At 47.0% G+C, this 18,550-nt stretch overlaps 1 protein-coding gene across 1 annotated transcript in view; it reads left to right on the top strand.

The window, feature by feature from the left end:
- Positions 1 to 7,298: 7,298 nt before the first annotated feature.
- HHAT (hedgehog acyltransferase) overlaps positions 7,299 to 18,550 on the top strand; it is a 268,031-nt gene continuing 256,779 nt past the window's right edge. The window contains exons 1-3 of the mRNA XM_019548569.1: positions 7,299 to 7,346; positions 10,778 to 10,919; positions 16,335 to 16,402. Coding sequence (XP_019404114.1) covers positions 10,826 to 10,919; positions 16,335 to 16,402 — 162 coding nt within the window. The 5' untranslated portion in view covers positions 7,299 to 7,346; positions 10,778 to 10,825. The remainder of the gene's footprint in view (positions 7,347 to 10,777; positions 10,920 to 16,334; positions 16,403 to 18,550) is intronic.

The following is an 18,550-nucleotide window of genomic DNA, read 5'->3' on the forward strand; positions in this document are numbered from 1 at the left end:
GAGTCTCTCTGAAGCTTCAACTACTCTTCAAAAGCACCTATGGGTTTGCACCCAGAATCCCCCTACTACCACCACCTGTCACTGGGTACCTACTATGGGATGCTTGCTTGGGATAGGTGTGGCCTTGTTTTGTCTCTGAGAGTCTCCTGGCTTCTGGCATGGCTCCTGGCATGGCTCCTAGAGCAGAGGCTCCCAGAATTTGGCAAAGTGGGGTGCAGGAGCAGCCACTTGTGCTGTAGTGGTGACTGCACCCCTACTCCCAGCCTCCTTCCCTCTCCCTACCCACCAGTACAGGCAGACTGCACCACAGTAGCCCCTGTGGACTTTAAGATAAGTCCCCAGAGCATTAAAAAATCCTGGCTTCCTCTCCATGCTGGACTCCTCCTCTTCCCTGCCTGTCATTGCTGCTTTCCCTGCTCTGTGTGTGTTGCAGGGAGGGGGCAGAAGCTTCAAAGCTGCTCCTGCCTGCTCCAGTCAGTCTGCACAAAGGCTGGGCTCAGCTGGCAGCAGTGGCCATGAGCTGGGGGTTCCTCCTCCTTGGGTCTGCTCCCAGGGACCCAGGCAGGGGAACTCACCATCCCACTCATTGCCATTGCTGCACCTGTCACTGTTCCCAGCTGAGCCCAGCCCCACACAGCCTGGCCAGAGCAGGTAGGAGCAGCCTTGAAGCTTCTCCTGGCCCTCATACTGTGAGAGCAGCAGCAGCAGCATGAAAGGGGGTGCAAGCACACAGCTGCACCTCCACTGGATCTGCCTCTGAGTGGATCTCAACCTTTTGGCCCTGTAGGCTGGATGAGTAGTGTGTGGGGACCAGTCCATGGGCTGGATCCTGTGCAGGCCTATTGCATGGAGTTAAGTCTCATGCTGCCCAGATCGGGCCCCACACCCAGATTGGCCTGACACCACCTGTTTGGGCCACTCTGGCCCTGTGCATCCAGATCAAACCCAGCACCACCTCAGCCCCACACACCAGATCTAGCACACAGGGCCATGCTGTCTGCTACAATGCTCCTCAGGTCTGAAAATTTGGTAGCTGGGGAGCTTGAGTGACCACCCTTTCAAAATGGAAAGGTGGCACGCATGTCTGCCTCTTCTGCCCCTGCTCACCATGGCATGGCCGGAGCAGAGCTAAGCAGAGTCCCTGGGGGGCAGGGGAGGACATGGGTTGCCTGCTGCAGGCTTGGGGCTCCCTGCCCTGCTGCCCTCCCTGTGGGGGGGCCTCCATAGCCCAGTGGGCAGGACCCAATGTGTGAAAGCAAGGTGGAGAGGCTCGGTGAACCACTGTGGCAGCAATGCAGGGTACCAACTCCGTGCCAGCACTGCTGCTGCCCTGGCTACTGCTGGGTGGGCAGGGGGCGCCTTGCCATGGCAGCACTGTCAGTTTGGGGCTCCTGACAGCAGCAGTGGCAGCACTGAGCCTTTCCACCCTGCTCTACCCTACCTGGCTGCTGGGCTGAGATGGCCCTGGAAGGAAGGCAGCAGGGTAAGAAGTCCCAAGCCCAACAGCTGGCAGCCCGCATCTACTCCTACCCCGCACACAAATCTGGGGGTGGGGCATGTGCCTCCCCATGTCTCTTTCCCCAGGAATGTATGCAGTGGTGGGGTGCTAGCCCCACCATCACCACCCCCTGGACAAGCCTTCCCTGGCTCCATCCTGCTGCCCCAGCTGGTTGCCATGGCCATGCTTTCCCACCCCAGCCCTGGGCCCTATGCACCACCCTGGCTGGGGAGCACCCCAGCCCCTGCTCCCTCACCATGGGGGCCTCAATCTGCACCCCCACCCTCTCCCCTCCATGGGCTTACCTGCAGGGAGATGCCCTCCACTGCTGGCAGGCTGCATTCCCAGTCACATGTATGTGTGAGCACATGCAAGTGGTGTTCCCTGCATCCCACTCCCTGTAGCCCCTTGCAGGCTGGACCTCTGCCAGACTGCAAGGGAAAACCTGCTATTTTCTGTGTTTTTCTGCAGGGAACGTAAAACCTGGAGCCTTGCAGGATACTGGGAATCTGGGACAAAAGCTGTCGCAGGGTCATTCAGCTCAGGACTGGGACTTGATGTTCACATTTTGGGACTGTCCCACCCAATTAGGGATGGGTGGTCATGGTCACCCTGTGAGAAGCAGCAATTAACACTGCAGACCTGTGGGGGAACCCTGCAGGCTGGATGTCACAGCTTCACACACCAGCAGTTAAGCATCCCTGTATTAGAGCAAGGGGAAGCCTAGGCTGCTTCCCATTCTGAGACCCCAGTCTTTTGTTCTCCAACCTTCCTGATACTCTGTAACCCTGACTCAAGGAGTGAGCATCCAGGCCCACTCGCAAGAGAATGGCTTCACTTTCCTTTTGGCTAGGGGTGGGAGGTGGGGCAGTGTGTGGATACTGAGCACAACTCAAAGATCTAAGTAGAACAGCTGACTCTCAGACTCTCAGTTCAGTATAGGCATTTACTGGGGCAAAGGATGCCCAGCCAGAAGTTCTCTGTCCCTTCCAAAAGGGTTAAGTAGGTCCTTTGTCCCCAGCCCAGCCCATGCAACGCTGAACACCCCTAAAGAAGGTCATTTGTTCCCTTTCCAGCCTCTTCAGCTTCCCAAAGCTCCTCTACTTCTTTCAGTCCCCATACTTCTCTGGCTGAGAGCTGCTTTTCTTTAGCATGCTATCCCACCATCATGTTTAACTCTGCCTGGAGTTTCCTTCATGTTTTAACTCTCACCATTGCTGATATGTCAGCAAAGCTATTCAAGACTGTTGATGCTAAAAGTCCATCTTGTTTCTTCTTCTAATAATACTCATCTTAGTTCATCTGCAGATGTGCTGTTCAGCAAGGACCATAGTTCAAGGTTGAAGATAAAAAGCTACCTGGCTCAATATAAAAAGCTTATTAAGAAGATAAAACTTTAAAAAATGTTCTTAATAGTTCTACTCTAATCAATATTCATATGTCTATTTTTATCTCTTAATTAAGCTACTTCTTGTCTCAGATCAGATCTAATTAGCATAAAACCACTAAAGGCACTCAAAGTACTTTAGCCATTTTCTTTTGGCCTGTCTTTCTGGGTGCAGAAAGAAGTTACATTTTTTGCGCCATTGGGCCCTGGCAGAAGTGCATGGCTGCAGAGCACTTTAAAAGTGCCCAACCACGTGACAAATTAACTCATTATATGAGGGGTCAGATGAAGGTGATCCAATCCACTGGTCCCCACTCCAGTGCAGGCTGGGCAAATCCCAGCCTGAGCTCCTTCCCCTCCTTATCCCCCTCTCATTGGTCTCATTGCCTCATTTACCCAGGAAACCATTTTCAGTGTTGGGTTTCTTCTGTGGGAGGTTAGGGTGTAAACAGACAATACTAAATGAAGCAGATCAGCTGTGGTGGGACATGTCTCACTAGAGCTACTCGCTTCACTGGGTGAAACTCACATTGCTTGTTGTTCTGTACTGGGCAGAGGCCTGTGGGGAAACACATCCCTCATTTACAGAAATCTTCCTTGAAGATTCCCCAAGGTGACTCTGTAAGCAGGGAACCCCAGCTTTCCGCACTTAGAGACGTGCCTCAGAGATTCCCTGTGGTGGGTCTCTAAGCAGGGAACTCTAGCTTCCTCTGCTTACAGAGAAGCGCCTTAGAGATTCCCCAGGGTGTGCATCTATGTGCAGAACCTTGGTTTCCTCTGCTTACAGAGATGTACCCTGGGGAATCTGTGAGGCATGTTTCTGTAAGTGGGGAAAGCCAGCTCCAGTGTGGTCTGGGAGCTGAGACTGCCAATCAGCTGATTAGCAGTCACAGCCCTGGGACCACACCAGAGCAAGTTCAACATTCTGGTGTGGTCCCGGGGCTGGGACCAACAACAATCGGCCAATTATCAGCTACAGCCTGGGAATGCCTGCACAGGGCAGCTGGAAAGCATGGGCAGCTCTCCCACCACAAACCTAATGGATGTTTATTGTAATGAAGTGGCACAAATGAATACCACCTATGATGCAGCAACAAATTATGGGCATTTGCAGTGTGACAAAGGGTATGGATTCTGTTTGCCTGGCTTTTGTGCCACCATATTTTTCTGGAGGCACAAAAGTAATATTTCTTTTCACCCTTTATGTCATCATGCCAGACAACAGTTTGAAATATCTTTTAATTTAACCGTTAATTTTACTTTATAGATCATTTTGCATCCTCTTTACTGGAACAAAATTCTTCTGTTCAATGTGTATAGAATTTCCTAGTGTTTTACTTTTTGCCACTACCATCTGTCTTGTGACTGTATGCCAAAAGACCCCTTCTAATACATACAGAAGTCAGCCGCTGGGCTCCTCTTCCTGGCTATCATTTGGAAAATGTAATCTTCCTTTTGGGATCTTATTATTTTTATCATTCGTGTTTTTGTAGTGTGTATGGGTCCTAACCGCAGACCAGAAACACACTGTTGTAGACACTGTACAAACACAGATAAAAAAGGTGGACACTGCCCCAGATAACTTAACAGGTATAGGTTAGGAATGGATGGATGTAGATGAGGAGTACAAGCAGAGAGTAAGATAAGCATGATATACACGGCAAGAAATGAAGTGGGCAGTGAAGTGAACTGTGTCTTGTGAGGGGCAAAGAGAAGAAGAGTACAGTACTGATGCTGTATTCCCACACAACTAGTACAGAGCCAATCCCATAGGCTACATGGCACTCCAGAGGAAAAAAATGCATGGCAAAAATATATACAGGGCAACCTTCTCTCACCCTTATCTACTCCCTCTTCTCCTCCTACCTTCTAAAGTGCAGGCGTAGGAACATCAGCAAGCAGAAAACAGCAGCAAGGTGTGCCAGGTGGTGCCAGGGAGTCCAAGCTGTTCTGGGAATCATAGTTCTCTAGATTGGCAGTGGAGTTCATTGCTGGGGGTTGGGAGGTGGGGAGAAGGGAAGTAACGTTCACCTCATTTTTTTGCTACCAAGACTGTAGTCCAGGGGGCAAAAATACCGAATTTGGCAGCAAAAAATGGGGTCTGTTCTCATCCCCTCCAGCAGCGGCAGCAAAAAATGGGGTCTGTTCTCATCCCCTCCAGCAGCAGCAAGCTCAATTGCTGGTCTACAAAACTATGATTCCCAGAATGCTTTGCACTCCATGACACCCATTGCCTGTGCTTGGCAATTTTTGTCATAGAAGCAGGTAGGCAGTAGTAAGGCAAAATGCACCCCCCCTCGCCTTTCTGATGCTCCTCCCCTTAGGTCAGGGGTTGGCAATGTTTTTGGGCAGAGTGCCAAAAACACCTACAACCTCAGCTTGTAAAACGTTGGTGTCCCAGGAGTGGACAGCGGGGAGGTGCGAGGGTCCTGAACCTTGTTGTGGCAGCACACCCCTGGCTCCTTCTCTGCTGTCCGTCCCAAGGTACACATGCCAAACAAGATGCCTTAGCATGCCACACTGGTCATCTCCCAGGGTACATGCCATGGTCACCTACCCCACTTCATGCCTCTGATGGGCAGATGCTTTGGAGGCTGGAAATTTGATCCTTCAGTTTCATTCTCAAAGGGAAGGGAGAGAAGGAAGGGGGAGTCTCCAAGAGGGGAAAAGCGCCCTACGCACAAGTCTTGCAACTTCCCCTTGAGCACTGGTAGGCCAGGCCAACTACCACAAGACTGTCATTCAAGGTCTTAAATGCTCCTCTCCCCTGTAGCGATAGAAGCTGTAATTTAGAGACACTCCCTTAGATTACAGAAATTGGGAGTTGGGAGATGGTCCTTCAGGCCAGCTAATTATAGAGATCCAGCTCTCCTTCAGAGAGAGAAGGAACCTGGAAGATTTAGTCACAGCTTGGATGTCAGGACCCTGGGACTGGTCCACATCCATGATGATGCTTATGGGCTTGAGTGTTGGGCGTTATTGCCCACAGTGATTGCAAAAAGGAGGGAGTGCACAAGGGGTGGAGGAAATAAATTGAGAACTCTTTTCTATTACTCTAACCTGATTAAAACACCACAGCTAGAGCTGGGGATTTTGGAAAATGACATCACCAGGACCTGCAATAATGTAAATCACCTGAGCTGGCAAGCCCGTATCTGGCCTGGTCAATACCTTTGTCTGCGTGATAAAGGGTGAAAGTGTGCATTCACTGAGGATTCAATTTTCTGAACATTTGGGACTGGTAATATTGAAGTATAGGCAAGGTTAGGGAAGAAGCAGAAAAGACTGTCATCATTCATTGGTGATGTGGGGAGGGGCCAACAGTGAAACAGGCGATCGAGTCTGTGAGAAGCAATTCCCTGCAGGGTCTTTATGTGAGGGCTGAACTTGATGTGGTAGGGAGGGAGAGCCACCAAAACACCCTTCACCCCACCACAGGTGGTGTAAGGCTTGGTCCCCCCAAACTCATTTTTCAGTGACTGGCAACAGCAGCAACACTACGACGCTGCTCGGCGTGCCCATGTGCACTCAGCAGCTGAGGAAGAAAAGGTGAACCACGCATGGGAGTTGCAGTTCTTGTGCTGACGCATGCACTTAGCACCCCCGCCAAATAATATTTTCTCCCCTTTGGTGGGGGGGCAAATCTTAGACCCGGTTCTGCCATTTTAAAACCAGTCTATGTGCCAAACTTCTGTTCTGTTACAGGTACAGACAGCTTTTGTGTGCCGAATTTCTCTTCTGTTACAGGTATAGACATTGGTGACGTGTAGGGGGTGCGTGTGCATCCCCTGAGATTGGCCATGCACCCCCTGGAAGTGCCAGCTGTGACACTGGAAGTGTACTGGAAGTGCGATCAGCCGCTGGGGGACCTGGTGATTGGCTGCTGGGGGATCCCCGCTGGCGATGTGGTGCCCCCCCCAGACTTGGGAGGCACATGGGTATGGACCTGTTTCTCATCACTGCTACTGTTCAAGTCAAGGTTGAAATTACACTTTGCCTTTTGCAGGGGCTTGCAAAAAAAATTGGGCTGCCCATCACTCTGCCCTAATAAAATCCAAGCCCCCCTTATGATTTCAAATCTTACAGGAGGGCTCTCGTCTCTCATGGGGGCCCCAGGCAAAGTATTTCCTGCACCTGGCCATGAAGGGCAAGCCCTCCTGGCTGCTGGAACACGTTTGAAACCCCCCGTGCACCAGGGGTTCAGAAAGCAGAGTGCACCTCCAAACCTGTATGGTTATTATTATGGTCTTAACCTCGTTTTATGAATTGATTTCGGGGGGAAACCTCTGGATCTTGGAGTGTCTGAGGTAGGACCTGCTGCTGGCCTGAGCTGAGCTGAGCCCGCAGAAGCCGGAGCCGGGAGCTGGCTGCTGGCGGCCGGGGCGGAGCGGGGGCGGGAAAGCGGGGAGCGGGGCAGGCCGCGGCCGGAAGCGGCGGGAACCGGGCAGCGCTGGGAGGCAGGTCCGTGCCTTTGTTCCGCGTTGCAGCCAGCCCCGCGCCGGGGGGGGAGCGGGCTGCGGGGGAGGCGGGGCGGGAGTGCCCTGCACACGCAGGCCGCGGGGGCGGGAGTGGGAGCGGGAGCGGGGCTCCCGGGGCAAGGGGAGAGCCGGGCGCGCGTTTCCCGTCACCCGGTGCAGAAATGGTCGCACTCCTGAGTGGCGGCGCGGTTGGATGCAGCCCTTGCGGATGCCCTTGCCCCCGTGCCGGGGCTCGGGTTCTTGCCGCGGCCCCGGCATGTGTGGCCGGGCACTGAGGGCTCCTCGCGGCGCGGGTTGTGGCCCGGGGGGGCACTGGCACTGCTGGCTTCTGAGGGCGGGGAAGGGCTGCGTGCCAGGCACGGCCTGGCCCTTAGTTGGTCGTGAAGAGAATAAAGACATCTCTAATTTCTTATTCACTCTTAGTTTTGAGTCTTTCTGTCTTTCTTTCTATCTTTTGTGAGCAGTACTTGGTCTTCTGAATACTGGGAAATGAGTGAGTGCCTTGGCAGTCGTACTGGGGCATGCCCCTTATTTCCAGAAATGCAGCAGCTTTTAAAATGGGTAAAAGGGAATGCAGTAGTTTGGCAAATGTGTGTGTGTAAGCATGTGTGAGCTTGCGTGTGCACGGAAGCGTATGTGTGTAAGCACACGTGAGCTTGTGTGCTGCAAGCACCTGTGTGATCTTTATGCTTTGTGCACGGTCCCCTTGACTTCACTGGGTTTGCACTGGCCACATCTACATGAGATGCTGACTGTGCAGTCGTTACTGTGCGTTACTCAGTTCTCGTGTTGACAAATACTAAATGATTCCACAGTAAGCAGAGTTACTGCGCTGTAGTGTCACCAGATAGCTTTTAGGTGATGCTGACTGTGCAGTAGCATCGTGTCATGCTTCCTGCCACACAATGCTACTGTGCAGTAGTAACGAACTACTGCGCAGTCAGTGTCTCATGTAGATGTGGCCGGTCTATACATTTCAGAATGCAGGTAGATTGTGTCTTGCCTCTGTGGCGTGTCCCTTTGGTTCAGGTTTGGGGCCTTTGGTTAAAAAGAAAAACCCCAGTTTCTTTATGGTAAGAAACCGCCCATGTTACAATCAAGGGGTCTCATCCACTGTTTCTGGTGTTTTCGTTTTAAAATAATTTTATTTCCTCTGTCAATGTTTATGACACCAGAAAACAAAAACCATCCAGATCATTTTAAGCAAATAGACTAGGTAGTAAATATATAGTATTTATATATAACATCTGATTTTTATTCTTAAAATGTGTGATGGTGCAGTACAGGGCTTACACTGTTAAATGCTGGGAACTTGATTCTGCATTGAGGTCAGTGTGGATGCAGCAGTCTGAGTGCCTGCATTGTGAGCTTACTGCTGATTTTAGGCTTTGGTCCAAACACATGGTCTGGACACTGGCAGGACTCCAGTTAGGTTTAATGGGATTTTTTGGGGGGTAAAGGTTGCAAGATCAGGTCTGTGGATTCTTAAAGTAAGGGAGGTCCTCTGACAGAAAAATGACTAATCCAAGGAAAGGTATTTGCCCCAACTATCTGAGCACTTTGTTACTCATGGCTAGGTTTGACATGAGGAACTTGGGTGGGGGCGGACACCTCACACTGAGGTTTACTTGAGTTTAATTTGTATAGATAGTGCTTAAATAAACAACTCCAAATCTCTATCACCTGTGTTTTTTAGGAAAGATTTTCCTGATTAGTTTCCCCCTTTCACACATCTCTGTGTACTGGACCCGGGGAGAATTGGCAGACACAGGAGGTTTAGTGCATTTGACAGGTATACTCGGACCAAAAGGGTGCAGCTTGACAGAAATGTTCAATCTTGAACAGAAGTGAACAATCCTGTGTGTATGTTCCCTATCTGTTGTTGCAGCAAGTGTTTACTAAATCACAAATTGGACACAACCTTGAGCAACCTGTTTTCACTGAGATCTGCACAGAGAACTTGCAAATGCATAAATTTTGTGCTAAAGTGACTCTTCAAAGAGTCAACTGTACTTATATGACAGATCTCTTACAGGCCACTGAAATTAGTTGAAATCTTTCATAGCGTTGGATCAGGCCATCAAATCTTCAGCCTGTACAGTAATTGTTTTCTTTGTGTTGCCTGGTGGTAATTCTATGGCCTGCTGTCCTGTTGTTGTTGGTCAACAGGGTGAAAAACTCAGAATCAAGCTGGAAACTGGAAGGGTGGAGGCTGTTGAGAGGAGGCAGGTACATTTAGGGGTCTGACAAAAAAGATCCACTGTGCTAGAAGCTGTTACTATGAGAATTATTTAAATGCCCAAACCAATTTCCTCCCCAACCACATTGCTAAATATAGCCCTCTTAGCATAGAGACAGTTAAGTACACTGTATTTGAAAAAAGATCCAGAGAAAAATAATCATTTATATTATGATAAAGGTATTTCAGATTGGAACATTAGACTTGATAATTCAGAAGTTTTGTTAGGGATCATTAAGCAGAGTGAAAGAGTTTTTGAGTTTTGAAATAACTTGAAATTTGGAAAAGGCAATTATATACTTAATCAAGACTTCCGTTAGAGGGCTAGAGGCAGTAAAAAGTCCAGCATCTGCATTGCAGAAAACTTGTATTCTTTCTGAATGCTGTTGCAATGCAGAGGTTAGACATGTTCTATTGAATTAGACTCTTGACATTGAAAATGCCCTTTATCAAGTTATATCCAGTGCAAAGGAAAGCTGTTAATGTCAAAATACTCACTACTCAATGAGGTGTAGTAGACTCCAGCAAAGTCTAATTTTAAAGTCTATTTAGAAGTGCTACATCTGCAGTTTTTTGTTCAGGATATTTAACTATGGACATATGCTGACTAGGTTTTCTGAGCATCCTAAATGTGCTAGATCAGGGGTTTTCAACCTTTTAAAATAAGTGTACCCCCAGTAGCCCTCTTTTAATAAGTGTACCCTCGGGGGGAGGGGGGTTGGCGAGCAGCCAGATGTGGAGCGGGGGTGTGGCGAGCGGTGACAGTGTAGCGTCTGTGCAGTCCTGCTCTCGCCCCACCTGGGCCCTGCTCCTGTAAAGCAGTGGCATGGGGTAGCTGTACTCTGTCCCCACCTGCCCCGCATACCCCCTGGGACCTTTCAAAGTACCCCCAGGGGTATGCTTACCCCCAGTTGAGAACACCTGTGCTAGATGGATAGTCTTATCTTTCAGATTTAAAATCATCTTTTTAAAAAAAGCAACAAAGTAGTAAATATAAGCATTATTAGGTATTTTGTCACACTGTAACCAGAACATTGAGAAGCTTTGTAAATTGTATCATTCTAAATCTTCTGAAAATGTGTTGCAAAATCATTATTCCTGTATCCCTGATTATTGCTAATAAAGACATGCTACATTCAATTTTATTATATCTGTTTCTTTCTTATATTTTTTAGAAAAACATCATCTATGTTTTAGAAGCCTGGGAAACTTACGTGACAAGAATGGTGCTTCCACTATGGGAAATGTGCCTTTACCTGTTTCTTTCATTTGGCTTTCACTTTTACTCTTTCTATGAAGTGTACAAAGTTTCCAGAGGTATGTTTTTGTGGCTATGTTCACTTTTTTTATTGCTTCTCCCTTTTGTAGTTTCTGTTGGTCAATTGCTGTTTTAGTTCTACTTCTTTAATATGTTAGCTTTTTTCCAGGCAAGCTCCAGCAGGGTTTCACACTGGGACTTTGAACTGGAAGTACCTATACTCTCTTTTTCAGTGAACCAATAGTATAAAAATAAATATGAGGAGGGTGCCAGTGGACAAGGCTGCTTTTGTTAGAGTTTATTCTGAACTTGTGTTTAAGGTTTCAGGAAGGGCTCTATGGTAAAGAGCATTTTGATGTTTGCCATTCATAGAAATAGATCAAATAGATCTTTGAATTCAGTTACGATACATATCGTAAGAGAAAAAAAATATAAAAGCTTTTATTTAATTTTATGCAGTGTAGAGCTTGGCACTCGGCCCTGCCCTGGGCTGCAAATCTGCACCCTCTGGAGAGCTCAAGCTGCCTGAGTTTACTTTTGCTGCAAACACCTGGTCCCCCTCTGCAGCAAGGGTTAGTGCAGGAATAAGAGAGAAGCAGGGGTGGCTGTGGATGAAGGTATTGTAGAGACAGGTTACCCCCCCAACACTGCCTTAGACTTGTTCCTCTTCACAGGCTGTGTCTGTCTGTCGACCCTTGACTTGAACACTTCTCAAGATAAAGATTCCAGCCTCTCTAGCCTTATGTATTTACTAGGGGTGTGGAAAACGGGCTGTATTTGATTTGGATTCGGATTCTCCCTGAATTAGATTTGTTGATTCAGTTCACTGTCTTCAGTTTGATTCGGCCACACCTGGGTCTGAAGATTTGATGCTGATTTGGCCATAGACACAGCTTTAAATGTTTTTTCTGCATACCTCAAGGTACCAGGCGCAGCTCGTGAACACTGCAGTGCTGTGGCAGTTGGAGCATCCCACAGGAGCATGGGGGGGCCCCCCTGCATGCTTGGTGGTGAACCTGGAAGTGGACTGGAAATAGTTTCAGTCCACTTCTGGGTCTGCCACGGAGCTCGCGGGGGGGCCCTTGCACCCCTCCACCTCAGCAATCAGCTGCGGGGGTATTGTGTACAACCCCAGCCCCAGGAGGCACCAGTCACTGAGCTGGGGCCCCCCCCGTGCGCTTCCTGTCAGATCCAGAAGTGCTTCTGTTCCACTTCTGGGTCTGCTGCTGAGCGTGTTGGGGAGCCCCCCATGCTTCTGTGAGATGCTCCATCTACCCCAGCAGTGTTGATGGGCTGCCTGGTAGCTTAAGGTATGTAGAAAAAAAATTTAAAGCTGTGTCTATGTCTGAATCGCCGAACCTTTCCAAATCTCTCTGAATTGATTCGGAGGGTTCCAGTTCAATTCAGTGAGATTACAGGTTCTCCTAATTCAATTTGGATTCGGAGATTAGGCCACTGAATCGGTCTGAATCTCTGCCAAATTGTATCAGGGACTGAAGCTTCGCAAACTCTAGTTTTTATTTACTAACCAGTGCCATGAAATGTTGCATGCTGTATTATGAAATGAATGCTAATGTTTCATTAAGAGTATCTAGACCCCCAGACCAGGAAAGCATGTAAGCATGTACTTGTCTTTATGCATTATGCGAAGTCCCATTGAAATCAGTGGAACTATTCACAGTGCATAAAGCTGACTGTGCCCTTCAGTCTTTGCAGGTTGTGGCCTTTTGTCTGTAATTAGCTCTTCATTCACTACTTATTGCACCTGTCAGTTCAACTATCCTTATTTCTTATTTTATGTATCAGTTCATTTACTTAGTTGAACATTGAAAGTACAAAAAGATAACTCTTCATTCATCTTGTCCCTTGCTAATTCAAGAAATCAATGACTTGGAGCAGTGGTTTTCAACCTGTGGTCCATAGACCCTGGGGACCCCACAGACTATGTCTAAGGGGTTTGTAAAAGATGACTGTGATCAGTCAGAAGTATGTTAATACCTACAATTACAATTCAAAGGGGTTTGCACCTCCATTTGAAATTTTTTAGGTGTCTGCAAATGAAAAAATGTTGAAAGTCACTGATATAGAGCATTTTAATACTAGGTTGTTAAAGATATACTAGTTTGTTTGCTTATGATATATTTTAATGAAGTAATGTTTTGCATTACTGATATTTTACTACAAATACAACACTCTTAAATGATTTGTGACAAGACATTAAAAAGATGCTATGGCCACCTTTTAATTACAAAAACCGAACGGAATTGTAAAATAGTCAAATGAGTATTATATATATTAAAATGTGTTCTTCAGCAGATAATTAAGCAGTAGGATTTATCTGTTCTGGCACAGTACAGCAGTTTGCACCTGTTTCCATCTATTTACTCAAAGCTATCTTGTGTAATTGTTTCCTCTCATAATATCTCACTGTAGAGGGTTCTGCTGCACATCAGTTCTCTGATGGCTGTGGTGGTTGCTTTGTCTAGGAATCTGAAAGGGATAAGGGAAGTATTTAAAAGATGTATTGTTCTTTAAATCATGTTTATACACACAAACAGCTATATTATGGTCCCATGCTGGTATCAAAACACCTGCTTCCTTCAGTGCCATCCTTAACTGAGCTGTTGCAAACATTTAATAGACTTTGTGGGGATTGCTGTTTGAACTAACATAAAATATTCTATTGTACCTCTGTGTGCTATTGACTTTTTGGGGATTGATGTTTAGAAATGTTTTCTCTGATATTGTCTACCCTTGTAACAAAATCCTTTTACAAATGTATTTACTAACTTATTTCCAAACAGACAGAACATTTTCAAGTTTCCAGCAACTTAGCCAGTGGAACAAAGAGCAAGTTAGATAGTTTAAGTTTTATTATGAATTGGTTGAACTCAAAATAAATTTCCAACATTATTGTTAGTTTTGGTTTATTATATTTTTAGCAATGATTTTATATCTTGCTTATATCTTAGTCCAGTGAAGAGCCATGCACATGATCAGAGGTAAGGAAAACAGACCTTATGATGACAGACTGAGAGCTATGGGGCTCTTCGCCCCTGAGCCTGCGCTTTTACAGGCTGATCTGATGGTCACCTGTAAGTTTATCAGGGGTGACCACCAGGATCTGGGGCAATGTTTGTTCACCACAGCGCCCCAAGGGATGATGAGGTTGAACAGTCATAAACTACTGCGAGACCATTTCAGGCTGGATATAAGGAAGAATTTCTTTACTATCCGAGCCCCCAAAGTCTGGAACAGCCTGCCATTGGAGGTGGTTCAAGCACCTACATTGAACACCTTCAAGAGCAATTTGGATGCTTATCTTGCTGGGATCCTATGGCCCCAGCTGACTTCCTGCCCTTTGGACAGGGGGTGGACTTGATGATCTTCTGAGGTCCCTTCCAGCCCTAATGTCTATGAAATCTATGAAATCTTGGTTAGATTCATATGTGCATCCAAGCACAAATGATAGGTATACTTAAAATTTAAAATAAATATGCAAATATAATTTTTTATTGACATTTTGGATATGTTAATACAAATTATTAATTTAGCAATAAATAAAAATAATTACTGGTCAGAGGAATAGTGAAAGTGATGTTGTATTTCAATCAGTCACATATTCTATGCTATCTAAGGACATTAATCTTGAAAAGTCTCATTCATGGGCTTAATTGGATTAATGTGAGTAGTTCCACAGAGATCAATGAGCTGCTCACGTGAATAAAGGCAAGATCATGTGTTAGTATTTGCAGGACCTAGCTGATTAACAAGATAATTGACGCCAGCATTTCAAAAAGCCTGGTTTTAATGATATTTTCCCATAAAATGGTGTACAATATTATCATTATTTTTATTGCATTGATTTTTTTTCCAAGTCCCACATGTTATTTTTCCACTAGAGGGAGATATAGAACAGTCTTAAAAACTTTGAAAATAAGGATAAGTTTTTCTTTACTTTTTATAATTAGTAAAATAAGCAGAGATGACATAACATTGAACATCAGTTTTTAGATTGTAATTTCTAGCACCAAGTTCAATTGTATGGAAAGATGGTGAAAACTTGCCGGCGTGTAAGTAACACTTTTGCTACTATATTTAAATTATCCTGAATGGATGAGTGCTAGGGGAAGGGAGCAAAATAAAAACATACGTTTCTTACTGCAGATTGCCGATAACATGCTCAGCAATTTTGCTGCATCTTTGTTTCATTTTGTTAGGCCAAGACTCTCTTTCTGTTTTTCTTCGATAAAAATCAGTTTGTCCAAAATGTAGCCTTTCTGTTTAATTATTCTAGTGTATTGTTTGTACAGTAGTACCCCATTGTGAAAAGCATAGGAAGACAAGCATCTTGTCTTGAAGAGCTCAGTGTTTAAGACTCCAGCTAGACAGCTATTCCAAGAGAGTGGACCCAGGCCCATACAGAAAGCCTGGCTGACTAAAGGCTCTGCTGAGAATTCTCCCTGCCTGGAACAGGTTGCAAAGTTAGGACTTCAGATAGGACAGGATACCAAACGTAGGTGCAACAAACAACAGAAGGAAGAAGGACAAGAGTAACAATGATAAGGTCACATAGTTACTTAGGCCAGCCATGCACCCTTACTTGCAGAGTAGTGGGAAACATAAATGTTAACTCTTAACTGCAGTTTTAGAAGAAGATCTATTATATTATGGTTTCTCTAGAAATCCAAGTGAGATTGTATTGAGAAGTGAAATAGAAACAATGTATCCTTTAAAAATTATATAGATGCGGTGGGAAGAGCTAGATGCTTTCTACACTTTCAGACTCATCAGTTGCTCAGGTGGAAGCTGACACACTCCACCGCAGTGACCTTAGTTCTAAGCCAGAACTAGTTTTTTGACTTGAGGCTCCATCTCATTTTTATGCGTCTTCCCATCTGCAAGGCTTTTTTGCTCCCATATGGTAAGCACTTGGATGCTTAGATCTTGATCTGTAGGCATGGTTAGTTTTATTTACATTAAATAAGTGTGGATAAATGTATTTTCATGCTTTGCTTTCGTTACCAGTAAAATCAAGTATGCATTAAGGATGAGAGGTCATGAAAGCCTCCAAATCTACAGAACCAGCATGCTTCTACTTCGTGAAATTTGGGTGGCTGTGCAGCCACCATGGAGAAATTTATACAGTATGTATGGTAGAGTTCACGTGGCTTGCATGGATCAGCATGAAGTGAAGGCCTGAGGAAAGGACATTGTTATTGGTTCATAGTAGTGTGGATCCATTGGCTAAAAATTATGGTAATGAAAGTTCAAGGAGTGCAGTAGTAGCTATGGAAAGTCCATCTTTTTTTATCTTTGCTTGGCTCTCACCCTTCCAGAATTCCTCCTGTGTAGATGTCTCCTGTCATAGGTACAGTGTATATAATGGAATGTAATAGTGTGTAAAAACAAACTGAGCCAGCCAGCTGACTCTAGTTTCTGTTATTAATGGAGGTATTTGTTATTCCTGGCAGAGTATGAAGAGGAACTTGACAGAGAATTTGAATTGGAGAAAAATGCTCTGTTTTGGGGACTTAAAAAGGTAAGATTGGTGAATATTACTGAATATTTGTTTTTATAATTTTAGTATAAATTCCTGTTCCTTGCAGCTCTTCTGAGATCCTCATTCTGTGGAATGTGATTAGCTTTTACAACTGCAGCAAAACGTTGTATTTAGCAGTGTTCCATTGCTAGGCTGAGAACTTGGCATAGTCTGTGAATTGCTCCTCATTCATTGTTATGAAGCAGTCTCCTCAACAGACTCTCACAGAGCAGCACTTGTAAAGCTTGGGTCCTTTAGTTCCATGAATCTAAGAACACAGAACTCAGAGGTAGAGAGAACTACAAGGCTCCTACAGCCACATCGTCTCTGTGTGCAAATCAGCACAGCTGAAGACAAAGTTGCATTGATTTATAGCAGGTGAAAATCTGGCCATTGAGGGTACTTACACACGTGGGGAGCCTGCTTCAAAGTACTCGAAATCCAGTGTGTCGGAGCAGACTCAGTTAATTGAGTCTGCTGGAACACGTAAATTGATGCTCTCTGGCAGCCTCACACGTCACGTGTGTCTCCGTGCTAAGAAAACGGTGGTGGCTTTCTTTGAACTAAAACACATTCACTTTGTATTAGTTCAAAGTGCACCACTGCCATTTTCTCAGCACGGGGGTGCACTGCACTGCTGATACATGCGTTTCCAACACAGCGCTGGGTGCTTTTAATTAGCATCACTTGCTAATGAAAAGCTCCCATTGCTGTGTTGGGTGCACATGTAAAAATGCCCAGTGGTATGAACCCCTACCCTACAACTGTCACAGAAGCCTGAAGACCATATTTTTCACTCAGATTGCTGTCTGACTTGTCTTCAGGAGGAATTTTACTGTTATCAGTGCACCTTGTACAGATCTTTTGCAGATCTAAATAGTTCCAACTCTTAACACCTCAGATTTGTGCTTGAGTTGAATGGCAGGTTAAAACATGTGGCACTATAACAGGGGTGGGCAATTATTTCAGGGGGCTGCTTACCCAGTTTTGGCAAGTTGTCGAGAGTTGCATGAATAGCCCTGCCACTTGACAGGTGCCCCAGTCACCATCTTGAGACCAATGTCCCAATGTCTTGGGACCAATGTCCCAGGGCCAGTGCTGGTGGGGCCCAGAGTGGGGCACAGGCTGGCAGGGGTCTGTGGAGCCAGGTTGGGCTGCACCAGCAGGGAGATGGGGGAGCTGGCCTGGCTCCATAGAGCCCCTGCTGGCTGGGACCCTGTATTGCTGCCCTGCTCTGGGCCCCACCGGCGCTGGCCCCGGGACACCAGTGTGGACCCCACATTCCCATGCCCACTTACTCTCAGTGCTCCCTTCAGCCCTGCGGTACAGGCAGGAGGCAGCACTCAGTCCTGACCCCACGCTCGCCAGCAAGGAAGGAGCTGTTGCTGAGTGGAGGTGGGGACGGGGGGGAAGTGGCCCCTCCCTTGCCCTGTGGCTGGCGCTCCCTGCTGCAGTAGCTCACAGCCCACACAGGGCTGTCCTGACCAGGCACAGGCAGCCCCATGCGAGCTGTGATCAGCTGCAGCGTGGAGCGCCAGCACAGGGCAGGGGAGGAGTAGTTTTTCCCTGTGCTCAGCACCAGTTTTTAACCCACCCCTGCTACCAGCCTGGGCCCCGCACTGGCTCTGGGCTCACCCATCGGGGATATGCTGTGGCAGCAGCAGCTGCTCGGCTTGGAGGAAAGTGGCCCCCCTGCTTACTGCGCCAGGCAGTGTTTGCTGCTGCTGCCTGCCTAGAGCTCGCGTGCTGGGCAGCACAGATGGGCAAGCCCGGAGTTGGCACAGGGCCCAGACTGGCAGCAGGGGTGGGTTACAAGGTGGTGCTGAGCATGGGGAAAAGAAGCTCCTCCTCTGCCCCGTGGCCAGTGCCCCGCGCTGCAGCCACTCACAGTCCGCATGGGGCTGCCTGTGCCTGCTCAGAACAATCCTGTGTGGGCTGTGAGTGGCTGCAGCAGGGAGTGTGGGCCATGGGGTGGGGGAGGAGCTGCTCTTCCCTGGGTTCCTTCACTGCCCTCCCCCAACCCTTACCTGAGTTTCTAGTGTGGTGCAGCCCCCCAGGCTTCCCCTGGGTCCTACTGCCCCTGGTTCCTGTCATTTTTGACAGGAACCAAAGACAGAGAAATAGTAGTTTACAAACATTTTTAGGGGC

This window comes from Crocodylus porosus, unplaced genomic scaffold (assembly GCF_001723895.1).
Source record: "Crocodylus porosus isolate Cpor-Errol unplaced genomic scaffold, CroPor_comp1, whole genome shotgun sequence".
NCBI lineage: Eukaryota > Metazoa > Chordata > Crocodylia > Crocodylidae > Crocodylus > Crocodylus porosus.